The 21,602-nt window shown below is 39.7% G+C and overlaps 1 protein-coding gene across 1 annotated transcript; it reads left to right on the forward strand.

Annotated features, from left to right (window-relative positions):
- The first annotated feature begins 1,892 nt into the window (after window positions 1-1,892).
- LOC124136701 (15-hydroxyprostaglandin dehydrogenase [NAD(+)]-like) lies at window positions 1,893-17,302 on the forward strand. Its single transcript, XM_048399988.1, has 8 exons — window positions 1,893-1,990; window positions 3,664-3,772; window positions 4,700-4,823; window positions 10,727-10,833; window positions 11,069-11,165; window positions 11,783-11,859; window positions 15,722-15,867; window positions 16,344-17,302. The coding sequence occupies exons 2-8, from the start codon at window positions 3,680-3,682 to the stop codon at window positions 16,468-16,470; spliced, it is 771 nt and encodes a 256-aa protein (XP_048255945.1). The 5' UTR covers window positions 1,893-1,990; window positions 3,664-3,679; the 3' UTR covers window positions 16,471-17,302.
- The last annotated feature ends 4,300 nt before the right edge of the window (window positions 17,303-21,602 follow it).

The raw sequence follows: 21,602 nt of genomic DNA on the forward strand, positions 1-21,602 counted from the left end.
ATGTTGTATTTTATGCCAGGTGAGGGTAAGTGGCATTTCACATCACAATCAACAACTGTTTCAGTTCAGTCATATCACAGCTGGACAAAGTGAAGTCAACATTGTCCAAGGATACGATTCAGGCACTTGAATGAGATGGCATCTTGAAATGGAAGTTTTGAAATGATTATCAGTAAGTGTTACAGACATAATATCTATCATGCTCATGTCTCGATGTCAAAGATTACGGCTTTACTAACGAAATACTCTGTATTGAAGAGGATGGTCATATTGTGGTCGAGACTTTATTTTGAGACTGAGCAGATTTATTTTCAGGCAGATGGAGGACGAGTTCTTTATTTACACAAAATAATGAGCCGTTGAAACTCGAAACTTCATATTGTGTGTATCTGCATTGATCTATGATAGTTTATCGCAATCTCCCAATCTCGACTTGTCAAATCTGGCTGCAAGACTTCGCAATCGGCAGAATGCGAGAATGCGAGAATGCGAGGTTTCATTATCAAGCGTTCTCGCGTTCTCGAACTTTGTGTATATTCAGTTTCTTCTCAGAGGTCGAGATCGTGAGTATGTTCCTCACTGTATGCTAAACGTCTCCGAGGTTCTGTTTGAAAAAATTCCCTAATGGTGTTTAAATTTTTCAACCAAAACCTCGGTGTGTTTTCACCTATACTTACACGCGCCATGCGGTGTCGCGAAATGGATTTGACCATGGACCTAAATAACCTTTCTTAGATCCGTGGTTTGACATGTCCGGTCCCTGTCGGATGTACCGGTTGTACGTACATTGTTCGGGAACATTATCGCCGGTACACCAATATTTGTACATACATTCTTGCTTCAGCAACCCAGTGAGTAACAATTATGTGGAACACAGAGAGAGAGAAAGAGAAAGACAATTATTTTATTTACGTCTCACACACTGTACAACAATGCCAATAAAAATACACAAATAGTGTGTACGGTGTCCGGACATTATGGCCTACGAGACACGCAGGACGTCACATACATATAAGTAAAAATGAGAAATATCACAGTACATACATACACATAAAAATGAGTTATCACCAGTGCAAGGTCAAAAGTTGAAAGGAGAACATTCTGATACTAAGAAATAAAATACATTGAACTAAGTTGGTAGAGACGAAAGACACAGTTCTCTTCGCTGGTACATGTGATGAAGAAGCGCGGCTAGGGGTCGAACCTCCCTATTGTTCCGCATTAAGAACACGGTCTGATCTGTATAAAGTTTGGAGATGATTGAGAAGCTAAATTCCATTAATCATAGCGTAAATCTGAAAAGAGAGAACATTCAGCAAAAAAGTGTATTTCATCCTCAACAGCATTGCAATTACAGAATTTACACATACGTTCAGTAAGCGGTGTTTTGGGGCGGGTGAATCTTCCCCATTCTATTTCTAATGGCAGTGAGCTGCAGCGAAACTTACTTAATATACTGTGCTGACATCTGTTCATCAATAAACTGACATAGGGTTCTACTGATAAAGAATCTTTAAACAATCTGTATGTACGTAACTTATTACCATTTACCTGGCCCCTATCGTTCCAGAGCCCATGTAACCAATCATAATAGGATAACAGTGACTTTAGACAAGTTAAACTCTTCAGTAGAAATATTATTTAGATCATAAATTGGTAAATGTAAACTGACAAAGTAGTTGAAAACTGTATTATTCCAGGATCTACGGAATTTTACTGACCGTCTGCAAATAATACTCAGCATTCGGGAATGATCTGCAGCATGCAAACTGCGCCAGAACCGAAGAATTTCAACTTTTTGTTTTGTAAATGAGGATATTCACCCATCGCCCTGCAAACTGTCCCAGTTTAAGACAGGCTTCTGCACCGACCCAGTTCTGGTAGCTACACACGATAGTGTCGAAGTTCAAAGTTCAAAGTTCGATATCTCGGGGACGTTGACTCTGAGCAAATCCGAGACTTGCGATTGACGATTGCAGCGGGCAACGCGGTGAGTAACAATTATGTGGAACACAAATAGTATTTTGGTTACATCCTGTCTATAACGCCGGCGTGCATACACACCAGACACTCATACTTGAACGTCTGTCGTATAGCACAAGGTAAACGGGTGAGGTCTGCATATAATTCAAGGCTAAAGTACAAGTAAATAGAAGTTGTGGGTGAAGGTGACAAGCTATTGGATATGGAAGGGGTTTTAATGTGAACAGCAAATCCTGTAAATCCAACCGGTTAAATTAACTTATTTTGTCTTCTAGGGGTTCAAATCGTGAGGTCTTTGATTGTTTTTTTGTAATGAGCAGAAGGAGTACAATATATCAGCGGCTTTGAATTTGTGCGAGTTAAGGAGGGGATTGCCTAAAAGTCGGGCCGGCCCGGGCCAGCGGGTAAAACTAAAAATGGATTACAGAATAATAAAACGAAACATGCATATCTAGGCAGATCTCAAATGTCCACATACGTATAGTTTTGCTCATTTAATTGAGTTTGAATCAAAATGCATCTTCAAGAATGTAATAAACTGATAATTATGACTACATACCGTGAGTCCTCGAAGAAAAATCAGTGTCTTGACTGTGTGTTTTCTTTGTTTCTCACCGACCTTAGCGTGTAGGGGTGTGATGTCCTGGGCAGGAAACGACAGCGTTTTGACTACTCTTCTTTCATTAATTAACTTGTTGGGCATCCCTAATTAAGCTTTACGAATTCATGTCAAACCAACACAGGATCGATGTTTTCTGGAAGTGGATATTCGCGAATGTCATAGGGCTGACACGACACGTGTTAATAACTGTCCTAGCACTTCTCAAGTTACTTATCATTCTTTATATCTAAAGACTTGTTTCATATCTAATTATATACCACTTTATTGTCTCATACTGCGATGTACCATCAAATGTGTTTACATCTGTAGCTTAGTATTTAGGCTACCCATATACCACTTTATAATGTCACAGTAAATCGCATTTAAAGAAAACAAGGTATTTACTTAGATATAGAACGTTCCTATAAATATAAACGCTATGCCGACAGAAGGAAATTTGTATCACTATAGCTAGAAGCATTTGATACGTTTCAAATCTTATTTCGTTTAACGATTGCTCTTTTACATGTTACCTAGATCAGCGACGCTTACACACAGCTCCACTTTCTGGTTTTCGAGTGATTTACTCCGAAATACTTAATTATGGTGCACATTTTTGGTTGATGATTGTTCAGGGGTTGTCTTTAAAGTGACGAGAAGCAATACTCACTCACCCATCCACAACGTGAAATTCGACACGTTCCAACAGGTTATATCAGAAGCACTTGGCAAAACGTCAAGTGCTAGTTATGATTTTTTGAAGGCTTTGTGATAAGGGCTTTCACTAATAGTTTCAGTACATATTTTGAAAATAGATTTGATTTATTCAATTGTATACAGTTTATATTACGGAGTAAAGGTATATGAAACAAATGAAATGACATTTAATATATATTTGGCCATGACGTATGATTTAAATTGTTTTCTATGTACCCCATGCAATAATCATGTTATTAGTTTTACAGCTGTTGTGGAAATTTAATGTTGTTTTCAGTCCGATGTATTAACATACACCTATTGTAGCCCTGTTCACAGAGCAGTATAGTAATTACATTTATGTATAATATGTACACCTTCAGCATACCTGTCGTCGACATGCAGCTGAAAGATAAGGTCGTGTTCATCACTGGAGGTGCACAGGGGTTCGGGAAGGCCGTGGCTGAAGCTGTGCTGAAGAAGGGTGCAAAGGTAAAAGTGTTCTTGAAATACAACCCAAACAAACAAAACACTTCAACATTTTTTTAGTAGCATTTCTTAGCGCGTTATATGTGAGGAGTAATACCCTCTTGCTCTGATCACATCTATCACGACTGATAGGGAGAATATTCCTTTTACAGAGAAATTTACAGATGAGTTCAAGACATTTATGTCAGATACCAATATTATTTTCGAGACAATAATTGGATTATATTGGTTTATTCTGTAGGCGAATTTGTACGAGTCTCCCAAACATGGCTTTGCTTGTCTGTTACTCAAAAGGTTATAATGCATATCTATTCAGCAATCAACAAAACCCTACACTTTCACATGTTACTAGTGACAATGTCTCAATCTTTTTAAAACCAAGTATCAGTGTGAAGACCTGAGGACATCTGCATAGGAAGTCGCGTCACGTGAACTCTAAACGAACTTTGACCGCCCAATCTAAATGAAAGACGCGTGGGTTCAGTCAGACGTTAGCTACCAAAACGATTCGGCTTCATTTCTATACTTCCTCCATTTTTGAAATTTCAGTCTTATCAAAGGAAAGCCGCCCCAGAACACAAATGCACTCTTGATAGTAACCCTTTAGGGTGTAGATGCCCTGGCGATAATCACATGAAGGATGTATACAATATCATCAGCAGTACAATAGCGTGGCTTTATTGTTTTGCATTCGGAACTACCCGATATCAACATGTTCCAGATATAGTCGTTTTATGGTGGTGTTCTCAGATCTTCACGCAAAGCTTTTTCGTATTGGAATGAAAGATCTGATTTCTATAAGGTTTCTTGTAAGAAGACAAATGCACACTGGTGTTAATGACCTACTTGTATAATAGTCTATGTCCCATCAAGCAAGGATCTGAACAAAGAAGATACACTGTCTGACATATTATTTCCTTTTCTTGTCAGGTTTGTGTCGCTGATGTCAAAGTGGACCAAGGGGAGGCAACTGCCAAGGAACTACAAGCTTCCAGTGGAGCAGACAATGTCCTCTTTGTGAAATGTGACGTGTCTGATGCTTCTGTTTTTGAAGGTAAGACTTTAAATATATTGACACCATCATGTACATGCACATCCATGTGGGAAGCTAGTGTTACTACAGATGTAGTTGGGGTGAGATACTAAATATACTGACACCAACACGCCATACACATCCATCTGGGAAGCTAGTGTTACTACATATGTAGTTGGGGTGAGATACTAAATGTACTGACACCAACACGACCTTCACATCCATGTGGGAAGCCAGTGTTACTACAGTTGTAGTTGGGATGAGATACTAAATATACTGACACCAACACGACATACACATCCATGCGGGAAGCTAGTGTTACTACAGATGTAGTTGGGGGTGATATACTAAATATACTGACACCAACACGACATACACATCCATGCGGGAAGCCAGTGTTACTAAAGATGTAGTTGGGGTGTGATACTAAATATACTGACACCAACACGACATACACATCCATGTGGGAAGCCTGCGTTACTACAGATGTAGTTGGGGTGTGATACTAAATATACTGACACCAACACGACATACACATCCATGCGGGAAGCTAGTGTTACTACAGATGTAGTTGGAGGTGAGATACTAAATATACTGACACCAACACGACATACACATCCATGCGGGAAGCTAGTGTTACTACAGATGTAGTTGGAGGTGAGATACTAAATATACTGACACCATCACGACATACACATCCATGTGGGAAGCCACTGTTACTACAGTTGTAGTTGGGAAGATATACTAAATATACTGACACCAACACGACATACACATCCATGCGGGAAGTTAGTGTTACTACAGATGTCGTTGGAGGTGAGATACTAAATATACTGACACCAACACGACATACACATCCATGCGGGAAGCTAGTGTTACTACAGATGTAGTTGGGAAGATATACTAAATATACTTACACCAACACGACATACACATCCATGCGGGAAGCTAGTGCTACTCCAGATGTAGTTGGAGGTGAGATACTAAATATACTGACACCAACACGACATAGACATCCATGCGGTAAGTCAGCGTTACTACAGATGTAGTTGGGGTGTGATACTAAATATACTGACACCAACACGACATCCACATCCATGTGGGAAGCCAGTGTTACTACAGATGTAGTTGGGGTGAGATACTAAAAATACTGACACTAACACGACATATACATCCATGCGGGAAGCTAGTGTTACTACAGATGTAGTTGGGGTGAGATACTAAATATACTGAGACCAACACGACATACACATCCATGCGGGAAGACAGTGTTACTACAGATGTAGTTGGGGTGAGATACTAAATATACTGACACCAACACGACATACACATCCATGTGGGAAGCCAGTGTTACTACAGATGTAGTTAGGGTGAGATACTAAATATACTGACACCAACACGACATACACATCCATGTGGGAAGCTAGTGTTACTGCAGTTGTAGTTTGAGGTGAGATACTAAATACACTGACACTAACACAACACACACAACTATGTGGGAAGCCAGTGTTACTACAGTTGTAGTTAGGGTGAGATACTAAATATACTGACACCAACACGACATACACATCCATGTGGGAAGCCAGTGTTACTACAGATGTAGTTAGGGTGAGATACTAAATATACTGACACCAGCACGACATACACATTCATGTGGGAAGCTAGTGTTACTGCAGTTGTAGTTTGAGGTGAGATACTGAATATACTGACACCAACACGACATACGCATCCGTGTGGGAATCCAGTGTTACTACAGATGTTTTTGGGGGTAAGATACTAAATATACTGACACCAGCACGACATATACATTCATGTGGGAAGCTAGTGTTACTGCAGTTGTAGTTTGAGGTGAGATACTGAATATACTGACACCAACACGACATACACATCCATGCGGGAAGCCTGTGTTACTACAGATGTAGTTGGGGTGAGATACTAAATATACTGACACCAACATTTACATACACATCCATGCGGGAGGCCTGTGTTACTGCAGATGTAGTTAGGGTGAGATACTAAATATACTGACACTAACGCGTACATGCACATCCATGCAGGAAGCCTGTGATACTACAGATGTAGTTGGGATGAGATACTAAATATACTGACACCAACACGACATACACATCCATGCGGGAAGCCAGTGTCACTACAGATGTAGTTGGGGTGAGATACTAAATATACTGACACCAACACGACATACACAACTATGTGGGAAGCCAGTGTTACTACAGATGTAGTTAGGGTGAGATACTAAATATACTGACACCAACACGACATACACATCCATGTGGGAAGCTAGTGTTACTACAGATGTAGTTGGGGTGAGATACTAAATATACTGACACCAACACGACATCCACATCCATGCGGGAAGCCAGTGTTACTACAGATGTAGTTGGGGTGAGATACTAAATATACTGACACCAACACGACATCCACATCCATGCGGGAAGCCAGTGTTACTACAGATGTAGTTGGGGTGAGATACTAAATATACTGACACCAACACGACATACACATCCATGCGGGAAGCCAGTGTTACTACAGATGTAGTTGGGGTGTGATACTAAATATACTGACACCAACACGACATACACATCCATGTGGGAAGCCAGCGTTACTACAGATGTAGTTGGGGTGTGATACTAAATATACTGACACCAACACGACATACACATCCATGCGGGAAGCTAGTGTTACTACAGATGTAGTTGGGGTGAGATACTAAATATACTGACACCAACACGACATACACATCCATGCGGGAAGCCAGTGTTACTACAGATGTAGTTGGGGTATGATACTAAATATACTGACACTAACACGACATACACATCCATGTGGGAAGCCAGTGTTACTACAGATGTAGTTGGGGTGTGATACTAAATATACTGACACTAACACGACATACACATCCATGTGGGAAGCCAGTGTTACTACAGTTGTAGTTGGGATGATATACTAAATATACTGACACCAACACGACATACATATCCATGTGGGAAGCTAGTGTTACTACAGATGTCGTTGGAGGTGAGATACTAAATATACTGACACCAGCACGACATACACATCCATGTGGGAAGCCAGTGTTATTACAGTTGTAGTTGGGGTGAGATACTAAATATACTGACACCAACATGTACATACACATCCATGTGGGATGCTAGTCTGATGCTACTGTGCTTGAGGGGGGAGATACCTTACTGTATCTTATAATGGGAAGGTTTCAGTTCTTTACAAAAAGCTTGGCGTCGCCCTTGTCTATACGAAGTCGAGTCAGAACTGACCATCGGTGTTCTGGACACATTACTTGGCTAACTGGTATCAATATTACAATAATAGTCCAAGACACCGAAAGGCAGGGTCCAACAAGGGCTTAGCTGAGACATTTTACAAGTGTAGGTAACTTTGAAAACGTAAACGGCGAAGTCTGTCCGCGAGGACGCTAGCGGACAGTTTACATATCTGTGCTTGTAGACCTCTCCGTCTTTTCCATTTGTTTCATTTTGTCGCTCAGTCCGACATCTCCTTGCATTTGGCAACCCTGTGACTGGCAAGGCAGACTTTTATGTGTAGGCAATTGTATAGACACTTTCACAAATTGTATTCTGAACTGTATTGACCTTGTGGTGTAATGTGTCAATGAACACATTACAGGAAAACTTGCAATGTTTAAGTACCGTTTGTAAGAGACGCAAATATTTACTTTGAAGATAGAACTTAAAAATGGCATTATATGATAAAGGAAATCATACTTGTGATTTCTGGGATAGCAAATATCCTATATTAGGAATGAACATTATGTTTAGCTGTCTCGCGAAATACCATGCCAAAACACACCTCTGTATATGTGAATCATTGATCACAATACGTTATTACAGTTACAGGAGGTGCAGCAAAGCGAAATAAAAACATATGAAAACAAGGATCAGTTGGCTACAATGTATATTTTGGTATTGCGAACAAACAGGTATTAATAAATAAAACCGACAGAATCATTTCCCTTATCACAATATATCATCTACATCATATGCATGTGTTTATGAATCACAATAAAAAAATGATGATACCAGGTGTTCGCGACAAGTTAAGTACACCCTGCGCCATTGGTGGCACCTATCACAAACACACACATGCAAAGGCAATTACATTGTTCACCTTTGTTCATTTTTTATATGGTCCTCCACATGTCGAACAAAATTTGTTTTGGAAGCTTTACTGAGGCCTTGAATGTTGAAAGGGTGTTTGAGCAAGAATCATATGACGCTTTTTGAAATTTTCGTAAATGGAACGTGCTCGATGTTCGTTTGTTTGTTTGCTTGTTGTTTCACACCGCACTCAGCAATATTCCAGCTATATGACGGCGGTCTGTAAAAATAATCGAGTCTCGACCAGAAAATCCAGTGATTGACATCATGAGCATCGATCCACGCAATTGGGATCGATGACAGGCATCAAGCAAGTCAGCGAGCCTGACCACCCGATCCCGTTAGTCGCCTTTTACGACAAGCATTGTCGTTTTTAACGGCAAGTATGGGTTTCCGAAGACCTATTCTACCCCGGAATCTTCACGGGTCTGGTCTCTTTTAGTTCTAGTTGAGGTGGGTAAATGAATGGAAATGTTGAAGGACATTGTCCATTGGTTCATTTTGAATGATATCATCGCTATACCTGAAGCTTAAGTTAAGTAAGTTTAAATTACCTTGCTTTCATTCTGCCAGTCTGAGCAGAGTTTCCGATTTAAATGCACAATGAAATATTCTTGCTGAAACGTCCTTTCCCCAAATTTCACAAGTTATGACAGTAGACTTCACTTGTCATTTGCTTTCATTTTTGACAAATTGTCCTGAACGTTTGAGGTGAAGTGGCGTGAAATGGGGTTTAACGTCGCGTGAAAGATTATTGCACTTATATTGCGACGTGCATGCACGTGTGTGTGGCTTCTTGTAGTAGACCGGACTGGTGCCGATTTCATGGTGCTAGCCCACAGAGACCCCATGCCGCTGTTTTCCATGAATACCCCACGCAGGCATAGTATACTGTACTTGTTTTAACCACTTAACGCCAAGCACCAGACAAGGCAACAACAAATACTTTCTTTTAACGTCTTTTGGCATGACGCGGCCGGGGATCGAACACCCGGACATTCCGTTCTCCGAGCGGACGCTCTACCACTAGACCACGGAGGCGGCCCTAAACGTTTGAAGATATATATGTTAATGGGTATAGTCACCACGTGAGAAAAGACCCATGGTTCAAGTTTGTCCTTAAGCTTGTCGTGTTGGATTGTGGTGTACAAAGTTGAAAAATCAAATGTTTTTTGATAATTGAACTTGGTCCTTTTCCGAGATTGTAATAATTCAAGCAAATCCTTTGATTTTTTTAGAATACACGTTATTAATACCACTTGTCTCAAATACTTTCTGTGAAAGAAATGCCTTGATTGTATTAAGGATTACGTTTAATCTTTGAGACATGTATTTGGTCTACATTTTTTTGACCTAACAATATATCGCTCTTTGTATGGATTTATAAGGACCAATTAACACCAATTTGTATTTTCAAATCCAATTGAAACCAAGTCTGGGATATGACATGACAAGTCATGGTGCCCCGACGGCGAGCGCAGATTCTCACTCATGTTATACGGAGATCATTATCTTTGTTAATGAATAGCCAAATGAATCGTTATATATATACAAGGGATTCTGAAATGTTTTGAATAACTATCAATATATTCAAAATCCATTTGACAATATCATCTGTTGAACATCCATAACTCTAATGTCTAATGAGAATAAGCCTGACCATATTGTTCAGTGAAAGTCAACGTTCTTACTTTGCATCACATAACTTGCAGCTTCATCTTCTTAAGTTCACAATAAAACATGTGTGATCATGAGCATTTTGTCACACAGATGCTTTCAAAGCTGCCGTCTCCAAATTTGGTCACGTTGATGTCATGTGCAACAATGCGGGCATCATGGATGAACGAATATGGGAAAAACAGCTCGAAATCAACATCGTAAGTGTTTGGAATCTTAGCTTTTATCCACAAAAAGTTTCATTTGTCACCATTTTACCATGTCTTCATCGGTAAGTTATTGCCGTACTATATCTTGACTTGACACAGTTGGTAAACGTACATTATCTAACATGTGTACGCAGCGTTATTCTGCATGACTAACTTGCATGTATCACCCCTTCATAAATGTTATATCTTTTTACCGTCATATGTCGTTATTGCTGTCTACTCCCAGGGTGGCGTTGTGCGGGGGACCATGATGGCGCTGAATCACATGAGGAAGGATAAAGGGGGTAGAGGCGGTGTCATCATCAATACCGCTTCAACTGCAGGTATGAAGTGGTCATCCTTGTGGTACAGTAACCTTTCTGCTGGACCTCAGAGAACTGTGTTTTCTTGGGTGCTTGGCAAGCGTGTGGGTAATGGGATGGAATGAGACGGGATGGGGGATGTAGGTATGAGGAGGAGGAAGCTACTGCATGTGTTCACATGTACATCGTATGATGACACCCGTGAAGATCCGGGGTCGAATAGGTCTTCAGCAACCCATGCTTGCCGTAAAAAGCGACTGTGCTTGTCGTAAGAGGCGACTAACGGGATCGGCTGGTTGATGATGCATGCCATCGTATCCCAATTGCGTGGATCGATGCTCAAGTAGTCAATCTCTGGATTGTCTGGTCCAGATTCGATTATGTACAGTCCGCCGTCATATAGCTGGAATAGTGCTGAGTGCGGCGTTAAACAACAAACAACATCTTATGGTGATATATTGGCAGTGACTTCCTCCACGTAACGACCGATCACCTTGTTACGTACATGACACAAATAACCTTTGGACGCTTATTTTGGAAGAACACAGGAGCTGTGATACTATAACTTGCTTGAATATGAATCTCTTCTGAATGTTAATATACTTTCAGAGTAATTCTTTCTTTCGCTCTTTATCAAGGCTTTCTTCCTTTTCCGTGGGCTCCTACATATGCAGCCAGCAAGAGTGCTATTTACCATTTCACTGCGAGTTGGGCAGTAAGTGAATTTCAAATATGTTTCATTCCATTATACTCTTGTATACACACACTTATTATCATTACAACCCCCTCTCCCTCTCTTGTATCAGGAGGTATAACATGAACAAATAAATAGTGTTATGCTTACAGTATAGGGAGTGCGTGAATGGGTATGATTTTACGCCGCTTTTAGCATTATTCCAGCGATATCACGGCGGGGACGCCAGAAATGGGCTTAACACATTGTACCCATGTGGGAATCGAACCCGCGTCTTCGGCGTGACGAGCGAACACTTTATCCACATGGCTACCCAAACGCCCCGCTTACAGTACAGACAAACATAACGTATACTGGGATCCTCTCTTCAGACAAAGCTGATATGCGTTGCCATTCATTAAACCTTTAGGAGAGATTTATTTCCCTTTAATCAACGCGTGGGGAATACACATTGTAAATGGTAGGAGAAAAGGTGATGAAGTAGGTTTAGTCATGTGTATTACAAGTAATGGATCAAGCCTATTTTACAAGTTAAATTAAATTCAAGTGCTGGTTATGTCGCAAACGATGGTAGTGTAATACGTGACGACGTGCTGAAATAGAAATGGGTTGATCTAGGACGTACACAATTCAATGAAGCTGAAATATCTGAAGTATCGTGTAACATTGTGAATGATTTTCTGCTATTAGTACATTTCAATGTTAATGCTGCCACTGAGTAGCTAGTGGAGCTCTTGCAACATATGGGGAATCATCTTAAAGTTAACTGTAACAGTCGACAGGGTTTAAAACGTGTTCAACCGAAATTAAAACACATCTGTGACGCCATTCTATTGTTTGAACGCTCCATTATTTTTCAGGAATGGAGAGTTGCTTGTCAACTGTACATTATCTTGAAGCAGCATTTGAATATTTCAAATATTTTCAACTACAGAATATTTTGTCAAAGTGTAAAAGTAGGGATGAGTTTTAAGTAGGGGAATATCCTCGTAACACACTCTCGTAATTCCTTAAAAATAATGGGCCTCGGCCCCTGCGGGACCTCTGCTCCATTATTGTTTAAGGAATGGAGAGTTACTCGGACATTCCCCTCTACTGAATGTGAGTCGTAAAAGAAACCAAACATTGTCGTCTAAATACGTTTTGGAGATGTCGAACAAATGATAATTTGACAGGTATATTCAGTCTAAGAGACACTTCCGTCTTTTGTGTAAAGATGAGTGCCAACATTTCAACAATGCGATCGCGGACGATATTAGTACAGCAGTTGCAGATGGCGATTGTAAGAACTTTTGGTTTAAAATAAAAGAAGCACTGTTACAGTACCGTAATGAGAAGATACATATCCCGTCAGAGAAGTGGTTTATATATTTTAAAGATTGACTAAACCCGACTCGTTGTAACAGCAGTGATGGGTTTGGTGCAACTGTCAATGATTATATGACACATCACGGTGGTGATTATTCTTATAGTAACAGTATGGATAATCTGTCAGAACGTATTACCAGAGAGGAGATTGAGAAATGAATCAAGTCACTGAAAATGGGAAAAAACCCTGGGTATTGATGGTATACCACCCGAATTTTTAAACACGCTAATTCAATTTTACCCTATTTAGAAATATTATTCAATGCCATATTGAAAAGCGGTGTTTTTCCCGATAGTTGGAATGTCGGCATGATTATCCCATTGTAAAAAAAGGGGATGTTTATGATCCAAATAATTACCGTGGTATTTCTTTGCTAAATGTAATGGGTAAAATATTCAGATCTATCCTTGAATCCAGAATAAGGAGTGAGTGAGTATGGTTTTACGCCGCTTTTAGCAATATTCCAGCAATATCACGGCGGGGGACACCAGAAATGGGCTTCACATATTTTACCCATGTCGGGAATCGAACCCGGGTCTTCGGCGTGACGAGCGAACGCTTTAACCACTAGGCTACCCGACCGCCCCCAGAATAAGGATATGACAACAGGTACATTAAGTAGTACATGAATGTCAAGCAGGTTTTAGACATGACTTTTCTACAATTGACAATGTATTTGTCCTACAATCACTGTGTCAAAGGTATTTGGGAAAACCAAAACACAGATTCTTTGCAGCTTTCATTGATTTTCGTAAGGCATTTGTTGACAGAAATAAGCTATTGTATGTACTTCTTATGAAAGGTGTACATGGGAAAATGTTTAGAATTCTAAAAGATATGTATGACAAGGTCTCAGCATGTGTTAGAATCGGAGATCCGAGAACTGAAATATTTACAACATCATTAGGAGTACGCCAGGGATGTATGTTGAGTCTTGTTTTATTTATACTTTTTATAAATGAGCTTGTAGATGAAATGAAGAAATATGGACTGAGAGGCGTTTTTGTCAGACATGGACTAAACGATATCATACTGCTATTTTTTGCAGATGACGTAACATTGATTGATGACAATGTAATGTAGGCCTACAAAGAAAACGTGATGTGTTAAAAGGTTATTGTAACAAATGGGGTCAAGATGTTATCCTGGAGAAGTCGTGTATTGTTTTGTTTTTTAGAAATGGCAGATGCCTAAGAAATACCCAAAAATGGACTTAAAATGGTTAACATATGAAAGTAGTATCCCACTATAAATATCTAGGTATTGTCTTCACATCCAGATTAATTTGGTCAAAAGCGTGTGAAACATTAGCACTTCAAGCCAGAAAGGCTTCGTTTCCAATTATTACCTTATTAAAGGATTATCCAAACATTTCTCTAAAGGTAGCATCTACAATATTTGACAGTAAAAAAAGCTTCCATATTGTTATATGGTTTGGAAATTTGGGGTTACACTTCTCGTGCAAATATTCAAAGAATCCAGAGTTTTTACTTTAAACGGTATTTGTGTGTTTATAGAAAAGTATCAACCAATGCTGAACTAGGCGAAGTAGGTAGAACCTACTTATGTGTTAATAATTTTAGTCACTGTATTGAGTAGTGGTGCAGGCTGTTGTATATGGATAGTTATCGATACCCAAAAGCACGTTATGACATGTTGAAATTACAGGATGAAAACGGCAGCCACAACTGGGTAACACATGTTCGTTTGCTGCTATTAGAAACCGGATTTACGTATGTTTGGATTGCACAGGAGTGTGGCAGCATATCAAAGTTTATACAATGTTTTAAGCAAAGATGTAAAGACATAGAGATTCAGAATTGGCATGCTAAAATTATTTCTTCCTCATTTCTAAACCAGTATTCTACTTTTAAGTCTGCACTCGAACCAGAGAAATATATTATGGAGTTATGTCCAAACAAAGATCTTATCCGCATATTATTTAAATTCCGATGTTTGAGCCATAAGTTGGGTATTCAACACTTTCGTTACAAATACAAAGTAAATACTGATTTACTAAATTGCAAGAAATGTAATCATAATATAACTGAGGATGAATACCATTTCCTTTTAGTTTGTCCATTTTATATGGAAAACAGAAAGCTCTACATCCCAAGCTACTATTACAAGTATCCATCAGAGGAGAAATTTAAGCAACTAGTAGCAACAAAAAATGTTAAGCTAATTAAAGATATTGGTATATATTTGAAAAGACATCTGCCTGTATAATGCATCATACATATTGTATTGAGATAGTAAAACAGTTGTCCCACCTGCCCATGTGCAAAAGTGTATCTCATGTATTGTCCTCTTGGCGATGCGGCCTTTGATACCGAATAAACTACTTCTTCATACCCCCTCTTCAGTTGCTGAAACAAACTCTTGTGTCATGTAATGGAAATAACAAAGAGAAAGTTGTGTTTCAGGCCGCTATGAAACTGTAGTTATAAACATTTTAATTAGTGTATGACGCTTAACTATCACACACACAATGAAATATCATTGTTTCAACAGGAAAACCCTGATATGAAGTCAGCTGATGTTCGAATGGTTAGTATCTGCCCGCCGGGAGCTAAGACAGCTCTTCTGGATTGTATTGAAGAAAAGGTTATAAACTACGAACATTTCAAGCAGTTTATAGATCGTTATGAGTTTTGCGGGTAAGTACGGATCTGTTATAGGTAAAGTTAATAATGGTATTCGCAAATATATGACGTATCGATTGTTTGTAGAACTAATACCATACGCTCTGAACATACCTTTTTATACAAATTGTGAGTGGCGGGTGCTACCGATAGGGCAGGATACGTTTATCCTGTTCACGAACGCCTGATATGATCATTGATTTTCAGTGATCCATTCCTATAATTGCAACTGCTATTTTGCCGTATATATTTCCATATGTGTTTTTGACATTCCATAGCACTGATATCCATATCTCCACAAGTGGTTTTATCTTGATCTGTCCATACAGGTATGCACGAATATTAACATTATCAAAATATATATATACCGATACTATAATAAGAAATGACACGTTTTTCCCTCAGTGAGTGAGACACCTTCCGCTTTGGGAGCTGATGAACTTGGGCCAATGTCATGGTGCGCTTGTCCACGTGTCTTCTGTATTTTGCAGGGTAGACCAGGTGGTGGAGGAATTCCTGCTGGCAATGGAGGACGACACCATCAACGGCACAGCCATCACCATCAAAGGCAAAGAAGGTGTGGAAAAGATGAAGATGACGTTGATCCCCGCGGAGTAATACCAAGATATATACCACATGAAATAGTCCCAAGAAAATACCCATCATACAAACATTAAAAATGCCCCTTTGTAGATATATTATTCGAAAGGTAGCACACAAGCTTTTTTTGGAAGAACGAAACGTAAATTGTCTGAAAAAAAAGAATATAAACGCTTTCATTATAGTATGAACCTTCGTAGAGTGAGGGCCAAACTGTATCAACGTCGGAGCTTCAAATACAATGTTTGGCCATCACTCCTTGAAGGTTCAAACTCCAATAAACCCACACATTGTGAAAGTCAATATTTAAATGAACTTCGGTATGTGTTTAGTTAGCCGTGACACCTAAAAGCCTTTATATTCCTTTTTCAGGTTTGTTCTTGATTTGCTTTTACTATTTTATACCTCGAAGGATGTAGATCTATGCACAATTCTATTTTGTACGTCTTCTTGTTTACACTTACAAGTATACAACAACCGGTATCGCTGAATAAAGTAGTTCCTCAAAAAGAGAGGTGACATGAGCGTATGCGTATTTGTAGTTTGTTTAGAGTAAATATACTCAAATAATATCATTATTAGAGGAGAAAGGATTATTTAGAACTAACTCAGTTAATCAGTCATAGCGATAGCTCGTCATAGTACATTTACATCAAGTTCAAGACATCTAAATGGCCCACATGATATATGTGACGGGAGAGATTTCCGAAACTGTATAATGAACCTGTGGAAAATGTAAGTCATCATTGATCAATTGGTAGCAAAAGGGTGTTCGTCTTTAATACACTAGACTTAAAGCTGAGAATATTCTGTATGCACAGTATCTCTGAGCACGGAAATTAATTGAGCCCTCATTTTGAAAAAAAAGACTATTAGTACATTATATACACCTTTTGTTTATGAAAACAGGATAGATGACATCAATGAAAATGTCTTAGGCATGAAAAATAAAAAATATTTTTTCTTATCAAGTACATGCATTTGCCTCGGGAATGATTATACGATATATGTCAATGTGACAAAAAGTATTTCTGTGTCATTTTTATTGGTTATATTATCGATTATTAATAATCAGAGGCGGATCCAGTTTTTCTCAAACTAACTGTGCTTTTACATTCGTTGGGGAGGGAAGCTTTCGAAAGGATGGGGTTGTGGTGGTTTGTTCTGTCTTAATCTGGGATACGTTATTGTTCGACCAAAAAAACTTGTTTAGGTTAGAAAAATGTGAATTTGGTGTACATTTTGAGAGAAATTATAATGTGATAGGTATTTTTAGTGTGATTTTGTCAGTTTTAGTTCATTTATTTGTTGTAACATAAATTGATTTTATTCTTCGTTTGTGTCTCTCACTTATACACGCACAGGTCGATTTTACAATTTATTGTACCTAATAAAGTCGATATATTTACTTTAATATCATAGATACAAATATGAAATTTTGGAGCGCGATAGTCACATGTTGACGGTGTAAAGAGGCATTGAAAACTGTTCATTGTCATGTCACATAAGGCCACAGGTGGCGCTGCACTCATGTGACCGCCCCGGGCAGCAATCACAGCTCTGGATCTTCTCCGCACTGACTGGATAAGTGTTGGTCAGTTGTGGAAGTGTCTGCGGCGTGTTCTGACGTTGACGTACACGTCGATCGAGTTCATCCCAGAGTTGTTCGATTGGCTTCATGAGATCGACGGCCAGGACAAAATGTTGATGTTGGCATTATCAAGGTAGTCTACCGTGACACGAGCTGTGTGCGGTGGAGCGCTGTTAAAACAGCTCCCTGTGGCGGTCAATGATTGGTAGAAGGTGAGGTTGAAGAACTTGATTCATGTAGCGATTTGCTGTCAAATTTCGCTGAACCACAACCAAGTCAGATCTCGTGGTGTAGGATATGGTCACCTACACCATGATACTACCGCCACCGAATTTGTCGAATTCACGTACACAATGTGGGGCTAAACGCTCATTTCGACGACGATAAACCTGTTGTCTTCCATCTCGCCGGTGAAGAAGGAATCATGATTCATCGCTTAGCCACACCCCTCTCCAGTTTCTCAAATTCCAAGGCTGTTAGGTAAGGCACCAACGCAAGCGTCGCTGTCGATTGATCTGTGGTAAAACGGGGACGATAACTGGTCTTCTGGGTCGGATTTCAGCTTCGCTGACAGTCTGGACCGATAACCTCCTCAAACCAGGGATGCTTCCTGTAGTCACCGTAGCTGTGGCATTGCGATGACGTAGGTGTAACAGTCGAATGTAGCGATCCTGTGCTGGGGTGGTAACTCTTCGTCGGCCGGTTCTCGGACGGTCTGCAGTGGAATTGAACTGTGTGTATCGGTCCCAAAGGCGGCAAATAGTGCTGTGGCGGACGTAGAAGTTGCCTGCAACAGAAGATTCCGAACTTTGGATACGTCCTATTGCGATGTTCCGATCGGCAGCGTTTCGACATTTTCGAAAATGTTGACAATTGAATGACAAATTATTGGCTTATGCTTCCCTTTTTATAGCCACTTCTACGAGTTACGAATGCCATCTTGCACATGCATTTTGCTTTACTGTTTTCCTCCATGGCATTTTTGAACAACTGTGAAAACAATGCCGTTTAAAACATTGCAAAGCGACAATGGCTGCGTTTTGACTCACCGTTTGTCGAATATCTGGCCACCAGCATTTCCAATAACATATATCCAGTTCGATGTGTGTAGTCTGGTTCAATGAACTACATACTACCTGTGCATTTCTATTTTTAAAGAGTGTATATGGTAGTCAATGTTAATAACGATGGATGTTTTTTTTGCCAAGACGAGAAGAGCCACTATGCAGGTAGTAAGCTAAATGCAATTAACAATGTTTTGACAATGGTAAGCGTCAATCTACACCTGGCACAACTCTCGGTAGTTTCCGGAATACGAGTAGGTTTTAACGTTTTTTGTCACTAATATTGCCTTATTTTTTTCCCTTCAAGATACTTGGTTTAATATGCATTATAAATTATTCAATTCCATATATATAGTTTACGTGCGTGAGTTAGGTTTTACTCCCCTTTGAACAGTATTCCAGTTATATCACAGCGTGTCAGCTTAATGTGGGAGGAAAGCCCGAAGTAAGGCAGGTCTCAGACGTTTACCACTTTGGTGAAACCAACGAGAATGGGTATGGTACTGACAAACCTAGAACCCTGAATCGAACCCTTTGCACAGTGAATTGCGACACCCTAGATGACTGGCGACCACGCCACCATAAAGAAACAGATCATCAAGACGGGGAGCATAATTGTTGCCAATGGGGATGCCATATGATGCAGGTCTTAGACGTTTACTTTGGTGAAACCCACGAGTTTGCTCACAAATCTAGAAGCATAAACTGGGCGAACCGGGATTCAAACCGACAATCATGCGTGCCCAGCGAATTGCGTCACCTTAGACGACAGGGCCACCTGTGCCCCCTTCCTGCCTGAATGGCCTGTCCCCAAATTTTACATAGATGTTAGGCCAGCATTTCAAATATTTATAATCATGAAATAAACCTGACTTAGTGAGTAATTATTGTTCAACGCCACATCAGCAATCTTTCAGCTATTTGCGACGAAAACATACACAAATATATAACATCAACACTAGAGAATATCCGTCGAAACAGAGTGAAATATGTAGTGAGTGAGTATGGATTTACGCCGCTTTTAGCTTCATTCCAGCAATATCGGGGCAGGGAGACACCCGAAAACAGAACATTGAATATAGAAGTATTATAAAGCATTTTTGTATGATAAAAGACCATTTTTAAAAGACCACAAAGCTGTCTCGGGCCAAACAGTGTCTATTTTGTTCATTCAACATTTGTATGGTAAATGGTATCAAGCTTGTGATATGTCTCGGGGACAAACTGTCCAACAGGAGACAAATCGACTTGGTTCATGTAAATAAAGCGACAAAACCTTTTCCATATCCAATAGAAATCACTGCATAACGCAGAGTCGATTGTACGATTCCGACTATATCATGAGCATGTGTTTCTGAATCACTATTAAATAGTGATGATACCAGGTATTCGCGAAGAGGTGAGCGTATCCTGCCCCAATGGTGGTACCCGTCACAAACACATGCAAAGGGATGTCAAATGTTCACCTGAATAAACATTGGAACATATGGTACAAGTTAAAATAGGTTTTTGCATCGGGCATCATTTTTGTCACTGATGCGTCAAATTTGGAAATGTCCTCCACATGTCTACCATAAAATGTTTTGAAAGCTTTACTGAGGCCTTGAGTGGTGTAACATTGATCAAATAACTTCTGAGCAAGAGTCATACGACGCTCTTTGAATTCTTGGTAGAGAGATCATGCTCGAGTGTGTCTCAAAAGTTGTGTAATGTACACTGTATCTGTAGTCAAGACGTGTTTATAACAAAAGCCCCAAGGATCAAGGAATGAAGTTTTTCCTTAAGCTTGTCATGTTGGATAGTGGTGTACAAAGTTGAGAAATCAAATGTTTTGACAGAATGAAACTTGGTTCTTTTGTGAGATTGCAGAACGTCAAGCAAATCCTTTGAGTTTTTGAGAATCCATATGATATTAATTCCACCTGTCTTAAATACTTTCTCTGAATATAAAGAAAGTAGTCCTTCCTTGATTGTATTAAGGGTATTAACTTGTGGTAAGATGGCGGACTGGGTAGTCGACTCACCCATGTGTCTGAAGTGAAAGTGTATTTCAAAGAGAATTTGAGGTCAGTGATATATAAACTATTGAAATACAACGATGGGAATGTGTCTGGAACAATATCGGGTGGCTGTAGGAGGATTTGCTACAGTCATCATCAAGATATTGACGAGAAAAGCAAATAAGGCCAGACGTGGACGCATCCCTCGTTTTTACGCGCTGGTTGGTATACATACCCGCTTGGTTGTGCTGAACCTCATTCTCATGCTGTTACTGATGGGAGGTGTCGAACCCAACCCAGGTCCGGATTCTAATGATGGCGTACAAACTAGATCTACTACTGGTGGTAAAGGTGGAGAGAAGCAACTTACATTATCCTCAAAGGCAAGTGAAAAAACTTTACAAACTGTGTTGGATGAACTGAGAAGAGTGTCATGTAAGATAGACAAAATTCAGCGTTCTAATGATGATATGAATCTGAAACTTCAGACTGTTG

This window comes from Haliotis rufescens, unplaced genomic scaffold, assembly GCF_023055435.1.
Source record: "Haliotis rufescens isolate VD_foot unplaced genomic scaffold, xgHalRufe1.0.p SCAF_1, whole genome shotgun sequence".
Classification (NCBI taxonomy): domain Eukaryota; kingdom Metazoa; phylum Mollusca; class Gastropoda; order Lepetellida; family Haliotidae; genus Haliotis; species Haliotis rufescens.

Excerpts from the sequence above, each read along its gene's own strand:
- LOC124136701 (XM_048399988.1), top strand. The coding sequence starts at position 3,680 with ATGCAGCTGAAAGATAAGGTCGTGTTCATCACTGGAGGTGCACAGGGG. Across the intron at positions 3,773-4,699 it reads TGCTGAAGAAGGGTGCAAAG|GTTTGTGTCGCTGATGTCAA; the intron begins GTAAAAGTGTTC and ends TTTTCTTGTCAG. Across the intron at positions 4,824-10,726 it reads TGATGCTTCTGTTTTTGAAG|ATGCTTTCAAAGCTGCCGTC; the intron begins GTAAGACTTTAA and ends TTTGTCACACAG.